This window comes from Pygocentrus nattereri, chromosome 25, assembly GCF_015220715.1.
Source record: "Pygocentrus nattereri isolate fPygNat1 chromosome 25, fPygNat1.pri, whole genome shotgun sequence".
In the NCBI taxonomy this organism is placed as follows: domain Eukaryota; kingdom Metazoa; phylum Chordata; class Actinopteri; order Characiformes; family Serrasalmidae; genus Pygocentrus; species Pygocentrus nattereri.
Window position 1 is genome coordinate 27,295,287 of NC_051235.1, and position 12,050 is coordinate 27,307,336.

The 12,050-nt window shown below is 38.6% G+C and overlaps 1 protein-coding gene across 4 annotated transcripts in view; it reads left to right on the plus strand.

The window, feature by feature from the left end:
- Positions 1-12,050, plus strand: part of apba2b (amyloid beta (A4) precursor protein-binding, family A, member 2b) — a 194,534-nt gene that overhangs the window by 159,944 nt on the left and 22,540 nt on the right. For 3 of the 4 annotated variants that reach the window (XM_017723719.2, XM_017723718.2, XM_017723721.2), the window contains 2 exons: positions 2,586-2,621; positions 5,131-5,217. In XM_017723719.2, the coding sequence (XP_017579208.1) occupies positions 2,586-2,621; positions 5,131-5,217 (123 nt within the window). The remainder of the gene's footprint in view (positions 1-2,585; positions 2,622-5,130; positions 5,218-12,050) is intronic. The other variant, XM_037534461.1, reaches the window with a different exon arrangement.

Here is a 12,050-nt window from a genome sequence, read left to right on the forward strand (position 1 = left end):
TGGCTACAGCATTGAAAAACCCCACAACAGCAGTAGGCATTCTATCGCTTATTAAGCTTTTATTTTCTGGCAGGAATCAGACTTTGAATCTGTGTGAAGCATCTGTTAGCCTGCAAGTCAAAGCCTACTGTTTTTATAATGTTTCATAATATGGCACCATCAGAAAATCTCTGCATCAGCTTTGCAGCGTGCTCTGTATTTTGTGCAATTTATACTAACATGTTCTTAAAGGATATGATATTAAATTTATTACGCTGTTATCACCGCGTAATAACCATAACTGGGCTGGTATGCTCATGTGAGTGTTTTGAGTCGTTTTGCATTCTTGTGTGGACGAAGCACAAAACATGCTGTTGGTGCGCACAAAAACTTTTTCAAAAATGGAGAAAAAAGCCTTTGTTTTTTTATATCTGGAGGTGTTAACACAACAATGAAATGATTAATATGTTGCCTTTGTGGGGGCATTTGGCTGCTCTCTAAATGGAAAAAAAACAGCTTTTATTGGAAAAATAAAAGAGGCTGTTTGACTGCCGAGGTAAAGGTTAAAGTGTTGAACAGCATCGTTTACACACACTCAGCGACAGCAGTACAAATGTGTGTGTGTGTGTGTGTGCGCATGCTGTACCCTGTGACTCTCATCATTAATACATTGGACTGTTCATCAAGTTCAGGTTGTGTTCTCAAGCGGAAATGCCCCAGTTATAAATGCTGAGGGGCTCAACGTTTGTGTTAGTTCTTTTGAAATGTATAGTTATATGTATATACAGTCTTCTTCTCACAAACAGACAGAAATATTAGTCAAGAAACATAAAATCTCTCCATCTCTGAGATGCAGACAACTTTATCAAATACACTGACTGTCCACTTTATTAGAAAAACCTGCCTTGTACTTCCACTGACTGGCCACTTTATTAGAAGCACTTCATTTGAATGTCCATTTAGTGAAACACTTTCATTAGACTTGCGGGACACTTTATTAGAAGCATTTCTCTTGAACCTTCACTCACTGGCCACTTTATTAGAAACACCTTGCATTCCTCTCACTGGCCGATTTATTAGAAACACTTACCCTGCTTTCCACTCACTGGCCACTTTATAAGAAACACTTACCCTGCTTTCCACTCACTGGCCACTTTATTAGAAACACCCTGCTTTCCACTCACTGGCCGATTTATTAGAAACACACCCTGCTTTCCACTCACTTGCCACTTTATAAGAAACACTTACCCTGCTTTCCACTCACTGGCCACTTTATTAGAAACCCTTCCCTTGAATTTCCTTCTCCTGGCCACTTTATTAGGAACATCTACCTTGTACTTTCACTCACTGGCCAGTTTATTAGAAACATTGGACTTCCATTTGCTGGCCACTTTATTAGAAGGAAGTCTCTTAAACTGTCACTCATTGGCCACTTTATTAGAAACACCTATCCTGTGCTTCCCATCACTGACCACTTTATTAGAAGGATCTCTCTTGAACCGTCACTCTCTGGCCATATTATTAGAAATGCTTACATTGTTTCCGCTCACTGTTCACTTAATTAGAAACCCTTCCCTTGAATTTCCATTTCCTGGCTACCTTGTACTTTCACTCACTGGCCAGTTTATTAGAAACAGTTTCATTGGACTTCCACTTGCTGGCCACTTTATTGGAAGGACGTCTGTTGAACTGTCACTCACTGGCCACTTTATTAGAAACACCTATCCTGTACTTCCCGTCACTGACCACTTTATTAGAAATAAGTACTCTGTACTTTGTCATTGACCACTTTATTAGAAACAACACGTCCCTTGAACTTCCACTCACTGGCCACTTATTAACAACACCTCCCTTGTACAACCACTCATTGGCCACTTTATGAGCTCCAGCTACCTTTTAGACCCACTTCATTGGTGTACAATTATTGTAGCCTCTCTGCTGCTGCACAGTTCAACATCCACCCTCTACCCCAGTCATCAACGTTCAATGTTGACCCCAGGACCACTCACTGTTATTTTAACCGCTTTCACTCACTGCTGTAGGCTAAAGGTAAACATCCTCATGGACACTTCACACCCATGATGAATCAAAAAATAAGCTGTTTTCTTAAAACAGTCATTTGTGTCACATTTTAACTCATCATTTTTAGATTCTGGGTTCAGAGTGTTGGAGTGAGGTATTATCCCTGCCCAGCTTGAAGTTTGTGAGATGTTTTGTCCATTCAGCATGTGGATCCTTTATTTTCACTTCCAATCAAAAGCTGAATGTATGACGCATTCAACATTCCTTTTTCTCCTCCTCGTCTTATTATGAGTATCAAACCTATATATGCATGCCATGTTAATGACTGTTTGTCTATATGGGAGCAAAAGAGCAATTACGATCATTCTCTTCTAATTGCTGTTTGGTTCTACTTTAGACAGAACACAGCTGTGCGATCACACCCCTATTAAGGACTAGTGATGGCAGACCTGATGTTTAGCTCTTTATCTGTTTATTTTCCTGTTTGTTGTAACGTGTTGTTTGCTTGTTTTCTTTAACCTCCTGCTGCGCCTTTTTGCCGCTCCCGTGTGTGATGACCCCTGTCCTGCCCCAACGCCTCGCAGAGAGTTCAGAAGGCAGCCAAAATCAAGAAAAAGGCGGTGTGTAAAAAAAGACAGATGCTTTAAAAACTCAAACCATTAAACAAGAAAAATGGCTTCCATTTCCCCTTCCCTCTCACTGCTCGTCCTTCATCTGTGCTACCAAAACCATCTCTTACCCTTTCTGTGTGGTGTTTGTGAGAAAGACTAATAAATAGTGTTGCTATATCATTCAGTGTGATTTGAGATTTGGATGCGAGTTGTCATTTAAAGGGGCCATATTGTGTTTTTTTATATTTTATTTCTCTACTGTAATCGGTTTCTAACATCTGCGTGCTTTTTCGTACCACTAATAGTCATAATTCATTCTGCAAGACTTTTTTCCAAACTCTGTTTATCATTTAGAAAAACCAGACTACTTTTGTTAAGTCTCTGATTGGCTGCCCTGTGTGGTGACCCAGTCCAAAAGCAGTCCAAACAGAAATTTATGGAGCAAAATATTATTTTCAGACTGGAATTGCAGTAAATGAACATAAAATGTGATGCTTGACAATGTCAACTTGAGACGCTACAATCATTCAAGAACTCTTGCAATATCTTTAACACATATGTGTCAGGCTCCAGTCCTTGTGGGCCAAAACACTGCATACTTCAGCATGCTGTTTAATTAAACACACCTGATTTAGCTCATAAGCTAATTAGCAAGGCCTTATTAAACTGAATTTAGTGCTTTAGATGAGAGTACTAATCTCCGCAGCACTTTGGCCCGGAAGGTCCCCAGTTTGACATGCCTGCTCTAACCGAATGTGCCGCAAGTATAAACAAGTTAATTTCTTAAAAAGCTCTTTATGGTGATGCAAGTTTGTTGTAACAGTAGCCATTACTGCACAACACTGGGAGTGAGAGTATTCATCACATTTGAAGTATTTTTGTAATTGCAATTGTGTTCTTGGAAGTGAGCACAATTCAAACCTTACGAACCGTACGATAGCACTTGGTTCCAAGGCAATGTTCCTGCTATTCTACCTACATCACTCTGGCACCATGTGAGACATAATTTGTTCTATTCTGTCACTGCAGTCTTTACCTATGTGTTTATCTTATGAACACATATAGCAGTAATGATAAAAATACAATTTATCACACAGATGTTGGGAAGAATAAACTTGCTCCTTTTAGATATGTGAATCGTTTGAAAGGCTGCGGAGATCCACTTACTTCCTGACAGCCATGAACAGCACAACGTTTAACTTAACTTTAGCTAGAATGGGTGGCTAAATGGTTAGAGGTTGACTGAGTGGTCATATAAAAATAACTTCAAGTTTGTAATATCGAAGCTGAAAGAAATTTTATATGTTTTTTTTTTTTTCATTTTAGTTTCCTTTACATGGATTTTATGAATGGTGTATTTTGAAACTTAGGAACTTTATCTCCTGCCAAAGTACCAACAGTTCCAGGCCCATGTCAAAAGGCTTTTGTTGTAAATCATAATGTAGCTGTTAACAGTCAAAAAAGTGCTTGTTGTACTGTTGAATGTGCCCATTTACAGTTAGCCCAGCAAGGTCAGCAGTGAAGAGGGAACAAAAATGGTCATGTCAGAGTGATTGTCACCAGCAGGCAGTGGGCAGCTGGTGATGACTCAATATAGCACAAGTATTCACTATGCACTCACTAATGCCAGTGCTACATCACTCTGTGTCCTACCTGTCCATCCAGATAGCTCTCACTCTCTCTCTCTCTCTCTCTCTCACACACATACACACACACACACACCTGTCAATCATTTCTCAACTTCTTGTCCTCTGGCTTGGCTACCACTCGGCACAGATGGCTGTTTGTTTATTTCTTTCTTTATTTATCTCATTATTTCCCTTTCATTCCCTACATTCCCTTAAAGATATGGCTCAGTTAATATTGCTAATGTTGCTAACAATGAATTAAATGCAAATTGTCACCGATTATCATTAATCAAATGTTATCATGCTTCCACTCATTCTTAGCAACATTAGCATGTATGGTTAATGTGGTTGAACTATTCCTTTGAGCATACAGTGCTGAGACCCCCCTTCATTTAACTCATGTCCAGTCTGAGCATTAAGTGCAAGTTAGAAAGGGAAGACTGTCCACTTAAATGTCCAGATCTCATCATCATTGAACGTTTTTTAGGACAACTTGGATTATTAAACGCAGAAAATCCAACCAAATTCTGAGATATGAACCAATAATTTCAAAAGCTGCACAGTATTGAGCTTCAGTTGTTGCTGATAAGCACTGCCATTTCATGTTTAATATGCACACTCTCTATACCGTGTCCTTTCCTGTTTGGACTATTAATAGCGCAGTTTACTGGCTAAGCATATGTCCCAGCCCCCCTGCGGCCCAGCCTGCGTTAGCCACTGATTTATGAATAAGCATTTAGAATGCTTTCAATAGAGGCCAAGGAGCAGCAGTGCATATTATCTACTGGCCCCTTGTGGGCCTTTGTGAGAAGCAATAAGGGTACGTTGCTGCTGTGTACCACAAGGGAGCGCTTTCTCTTACATGAGTTTTACTCTTTGTTTTTCCATAGAGTCCTGATGGGGACACGCAGACGCTGACTGAAGTTGACCTCTTCATTTCCACTCAGCGGATCAAAGTCCTCAACGCAGACACACAGGTATGCAGACGGGGGAGAAAATTCTGATGTTTTTATAAATGGTTCATTGAAAAGTTTTAAGTGCAAGCAAGTCGTTAAGACGGTAGACAAATGAACTAATTAAAATGCCAGACACGCTGGATACCAGTCACAACAATTAATTACACACAGCTCAGGAAAGCATCATTCAGAAAAAAATTAACAGAATTAAAAAAACCGGCAGAGGTGCAAAACAGCCAAGTGATTAGATTTACTCTCTCTATTTTTATGCATTAGATTGTGATTATATGGCTTTGGTTTTCACTCCCATTACGTCATATATTTACCTGACCTCATAAGACTCTGAAAGTCATAAAATCATATTATCATAATCCATAGCAGACGTAATCTATGGAGAGATTAGATCTGAACTTTAATCCTGTGTGTGCGTGGTCGTGTGTTGATGGTTGAGCATTGCTAAAGCTTGTTAAAAAACCTCTCACACATTGATGTAATCACAGTACAATCCAGAATTATCTCTGAACCATCAGATGCAGGCGTCGAGCAGACAGATGCTGGAATAAGAGCCTGAATTATAGATGATGTAAATGATGTGGAATGTGTACCAATGGGCTCCTTTGGTCAAACGGATACTGCACACATACAATAGTCTAAGAGTTGATATATATATATATAAAATCCAGTATGAATCTGCAGTGTGTGTAGTTTTACAGTCTGACTGTAATAATTGTGGAGTGATTTTAATCCAGTATGAATCTGCAGCGTGTAGTTTTACAGTCTGACTGTAATAATTGTGGAGTGATTTTAATCCAGTATGAATCTGCAGTGTGTGTAGTTTTACAGTCTGACTGTAATAATTGTGGAGTGATTTTAATCCAGTATGAATCTGCAGCGTGTGTAGTTTTACAGTCTGACTGTAATAATTGTGGAGTGATTTTAATCCAGTATGAATCTGCAGTGTGTAGTTTTACAGTCTGACGGTAATAATTGTGGAGTGATTTTAATCCAGTATGAATCTGCAGTGTGTGTAATTTTACAGTCTGACTGTAATAATTGTGGAGTGATTTTAATCCAGTATGAATCTGCAGTGTGTGTAGTTTTACAGTCTGACTGTAATAATTGTGGAGTGATTTTAATCCAGTGTAAATCTGCAGTGTGTGTAGTTTTACAGTCTGACTGTAATAATTGTGGAGTGATTTTAATCCAGTATGAATCTGCAGTGTGTAGTTTTACAGTCTGACGGTAATAATTGTGGAGCGATTTTAATCCAGTATGAATCTGCAGTGTGTAGTTTTACAGTCTGACAGTAATAATTGTGGAGTGATTTTAATCCAGTATGAATCTGCAGCGTGTGTAGTTTTACAGTCTGACTGTAATAATTGTGGAGCGATTTTAATCCAGTATGAATCTGCAGTGTGTAGTTTTACAGTCTGACGGTAATAATTGTGGAGCGATTTTAATCCAGTATGAATCTGCAGTGTGTAGTTTTACAGTCTGACGGTAATAATTGTGGAGCGATTTTAATCCAGTATGAATCTGCAGTGTGTAGTTTTACAGTCTGACAGTAATAATTGTGGAGTGATTTTAATCCAGTATGAATCTGCAGCGTGTGTAGTTTTACAGTCTGACTGTAATAATTGTGGAGTGATTTTAATCCAGTATGAATCTGCAGTGTGTGTAGTTTTACAGTCTGACTGTAATAATTGTGGAGTGATTTTAATCCAGTATGAATCTGCAGTGTGTGTAGTTTTACAGTCTGACTGTAATAATTGTGGAGTGATTTTAATCCAGTATGAATCTGCAGAGTGTGTAGTTTTACAGTCTGACGGTAATAATTGTGGAGTGATTTTAATCCAGTATGAATCTGCAGTGTGTGTAGTTTTACAGTCTGACTGTAATAATTGTGGAGCGATTTTAATCCAGTATGAATCTGCAGTGTGTGTAGTTTTACAGTCTGACTGTAATAATTGTGGAGTGATTTTAATCCAGTATGAATCTGCAGTGTGTGTAGTTTTACAGTCTGACTGTAATAATTGTGGAGTGATTTTAATCCAGTATGAATCTGCAGTGTGTGTAGTTTTACAGTCTGACTGTAATAATTGTGGAGTGATTTTAATCCAGTATGAATCTGCAGTGTGTAGTTTTACAGTCTGACTGTAATAATTGTGGAGCGATTTTAATCCAGTATGAATCTGCAGCGTGTGTAGTTTTACAGTCTGACTGTAATAATTGTGGAGTGATTTTAATCCAGTATGAATCTGCAGTGTGTGTAGTTTTACAGTCTGACTGTAATAATTGTGGAGTGATTTTAATCCAGTATGAATCTGCAGTGTGTGTAGTTTTACAGTCTGACGGTAATAATTGTGGAGTGATTTTTTAATCCAGTATGAATCTGCAGTGTGTAGTTTTACAGTCTGACTGTAATAATTGTGGAGCGATTTTAATCCAGTATGAATCTGCAGTGTGTGTAGTTTTACGGTCTGCCTGTAATAATTGTGGAGAGATTTTAATCCAGTATGAATCTGCAGTGTGTGTAGTTTTACGGTCTGACTGTAATAATTGTGGAGCGATTTTAATCACATTGTTTAAAATAATTCGTCTGGACAATAACTGTGGTTTTGCTAATAGAACAGGGATTCTGTGTTGTCAGCAATAGAATAAATGTAAACAATCAGAAATTTAGTAAAAAGTAAATAGGAAAAAAAGCTTTTAGGAAGTATTTGAAGCCTTTAGAGCTTCACAGGTCTGGTTCTAGATATATCCTCGATGCCCCCAGCCATCACATACGTTTGTTAAATTCCATCACCTGGATTAATTTAATGAAGTATTGATAGTCAAACCAAGTGAAGATGGTACCTACAAATATTACTGAGCTTCCTGAAGGAGAGGTTTAGAAATGGTTGTTGGAAGTAAACCTCATCCATGTCCCAATGACCCAAATGACCCATGACCCAAAGTTAATTGGAAAGCAGTCTGGTTCCATTGACTTACATTTAAAGAATAGTAGGTTTTTTTGCTCCTCTGGTAAAGTTGTCATTTTGGAGATAGAAGGGTTTCTAGTTCTAATACTATTAGTAATACTGTTTTTCTAAGCTCATAACCACGTACTCTATGTTCTCTGTGCTCCATTAAGTAGCTTTTTAAATGTAATTTCCTGAGGTGCTTAAGACATTTGCTCAGTACTGTATATCAAGCTTTATCATTAGCCGGAAGGTGATGGCTCTCAGGTTTGTAACCTCAGCTGGCAGTGATATTATAAACATATGGTCTGGTCTCATGTTGGGCCTGTACGTGTTTGTTACGTTCAGAGAGCTGATAATGACCACAGGCACTGTGTGTGTGTGTGTGTGTGTGTGTGTGTGTGTGTGTGTGTGTGTGTGTGTGTGTGTGTGTGTGTGTGTCTGCACACACGCATCCATTTATGACCTTCTGTATGTGCATAGTTGTGTGTGGTTGTGTGTTTTTTTCTGCTTTTTGTGTGTATAAATGTTTCTAAATATGTGTGTGGGCTCTCAGTCTAACTGAACAGCAGTGTGTGGGCAGGCTGGCATGGACACAGTGTGTATGTACTGCAATGCAGTTTCTCTCTCTCTCTCTGTCTCTCTCTCTCTCTGTCTCTCTCTCTTTCTTTCTGCACGAGAGAGGAGCTTTGCGGCAACAGTGACGGAGCACTCATCTCAGTCTGCATGCAAGCTTATTCTCTTTTATCAGGCTTTAGTCAAAACCCTGCCCTGCATATTCATTTATTTATTTATTTACTTACTTACTTACTTACTTACTTACATCTCTCCTGCAGCAACACTACGTGCCTTAGCCATGAATGGGATAAAATCCAGCATGCAAAGCCTATACTTACCTACAAAGACGTAAGATGTGCTAATATAGAATAAATAACTTTTGTTTATAATGTAGAATATGTTGTTGTTTACCATACAAATGATACCAGTTACCACTTACTTTATTCCTGGTGATGCTACAGCCATCCGTGGCCCAAGAGAACACAGTTGGGCTCTCTGGGTGGGTACAATGCCCCCCATCTCTCCCCATCACTCAGCATGATGCTAGCCAGCGCAGGCGTCTGTTAGCTGACGTAACAGCGCTGGCGGAGACCAAATTGGGGAGAAAATAAACTCTAAAGATGGATCACTGAAAATTTGACCTGGCCATGGGACAGCTAAGTCATAGAGTGAATAAACATGCCTTTACATCCACATCTTCAGCAATAGCTCTTATCCACAGCAGCTTACAACATAAGGTAAACGTAGCATTAACAGTCTCGCTTAATGACTCTCATTGATGTAGCTGTGAGGTCCATGCCTGGATGAGAAAATCTCAAATCATCTAACTTCTAATCTTCCCTATGTAAGGCAGTGGTGTTATCTACTGTGCTATCCATTTAGTGGTTATTCTTTCAAAAGAACAAAATGCTACCATCACAGTACTGTCCAGGTTTTAGGTACCTAAGCAGTTTTTATACCGCTTATCTCAGGAGTAAGTACACGTGTGTTTTTTTTAGAACAAAAACAAATAAACATACTATAAAAATGCAGTAAAAAGTAAGAAAAAATTCTTGTTTCAAGACGTCTTGTGAGCTGGCTAGAAGGATTTATTACATATCCATCACCAGCCTGCATATTCATGCTATTATTGTGACTTGTTAATATTATTTTCCAGCAAGGTGACATAGTAAAAAAAATGAGAAGACATGAGAAGAAGGCGAACAAATGACAAAAGTATTATGGAAAGCAAAAAGCTTTTAAAGGGTGTATGTCATGGAAAAAACATGTTTTCCTCACTTTTTTAAAACATAAGAATTTGGTATGGCCTGTAAACGCTGTTAATGTTTCAAAACATACTACTCAGTCCTGTTCAGTCCGTATATGGAAACTAAGCTGCAACAGCCCATTTGAAATCATATTTGTATGATGCCACCAATGCATTTATATCTGGCTATTCTGCCTGTAGCCGTGAAGCTCCAGACATTCACACCGAGTGTTTTAGCCTGGACTGCTTTTTGAAGGAGGCGCAATACAGGGCAGCCAATCAGAACAGAGCATATTTACATATATCAGTCTTACAGTCTCAGTAACAAAAAACAGTGTGTATAATTTTACGGGATAAAAGAGATTAAGATCAAGGAAGATGGTCATGTTGAAATGAATTTCTGTGAACACTTTCTATGATTGTCACGTTTGTAAGCATCTATAAACACATTTATACCATGTTATAATTCATTCATAAGGTAATATAAACATGGTTATAAATGTTTATAAAAATGAATTACACTGAACTGCACTTTATAGCCATGTTTATTATACATTATGAATTGTTAATATAATGCATTATAAGTAGTGTTAATAAGATATCGTCAGTCCCAGCTTGCAGAGCATAAAGACAAATACAAAGTTTATTTACGACCTGAGATTTCCAGTGTTTTATTTCCCACCGCTGGTGCTGTTAGAGCTGCCTCTTCAGGGCTTCAGTCTCGAATATTCAGACGCCCCAATCAGGCTGTTCTGCCTAGAGTTACTGCTACAGTGTGCTTTTCTTACCCAGCGCTCTCACTTTAAACACTACATTACTGACATTTGAAGCCTGTAATGTGGTTTATTGTGTGTGTTTTAGTGTTTCAGTAAATCCTTCAGTAAACACTTCAAGCTCTCTCTTAACCCTGGAGGAGGCTTTAGTACAGTACACTTCACTTTACTTAGAGCGGACTAATACAGCTTATGAGCTCTAATAATTTACGATAATAAATCATTTATTCATGATGCGTAATAAGCATGGCTATAACGTGTAATGCATTTTTATAAATATTTATATCAGTGTTTATGGTGCCTTATGAATGCACTATAACATGTTAGTGTTTTTATAGATGCTTACAAATGTGACATTCATGGAAAGTGTTGCCAAAATTTCTTCTTACAAACCACTTCTGCAGTTTTCACAAAGATTCTGACATTCACCTGTGTTTTCTTATGTTCTTACATTAGATCAGGATCTACACGCACTCAAGAGCACAAACGTGAGAACAGCTCTGCGGTTTAAGAACACGGCATGAATCTGACATAGACTTTTTCTTAGGACCTTTCTCAAGAGCTAATTTAAGATATTGGTGAATGAGACCCAGTATTATAAGCCAGGGGAGTCCAATCACAAGATCGATGAGACTGCAGGTTTTCATTCAGCAGCACATCTGATTTCACTTGTGTGATCGGGTGGTCTCAGTCTTGGTGTAAACCCACAGCAGCCCGTTACAGAGAAGTCTGAACACCGTGTGGGCTTTGGGGCGAAATGTAGGACATGGGCCCTTTAAATGTTATGATGAGTCATGCTTAAATCCTCAGAATGGAATCTCACAATGGATCGCCGGTGTGACAGGTCAATAAGAAATAAGACCAAAGACATGAACTGAAAAAGTGAATTTTAATTTTAGGTTGACTTGAAAGCTCTTACTGCAGCAAAACAGTTCTGCCACTATGTATGGGCTATGAATGCTTATGCACACAGCATATTTAATGCTTCGGTATATGAATTTATCACCTTAAGTGTTAATGTTTGCTTGCATGTGAATATCAGATGCCTGCAATACAAACACAAACATTCAATTAGCACCTGCACTATGCGATGTTAACCATAGAGCCTTTAACAGTCAATTAAGTTTGTACAGAGTTTAACGCTTATGATGTTGCTTATATCTGAAGGACTCCAAAGATCAGTCTGAGACGCCACACGTGTGGACATAAAGTCAGGAGTTGTTCGTAAATACAGGTCGTGTCCTGCTGCCCCTTTAATTTAAAGCTTCACAGCCTGATCCCTGGGGGAAAGTGACGAACAAGGCACTAATTAGGACG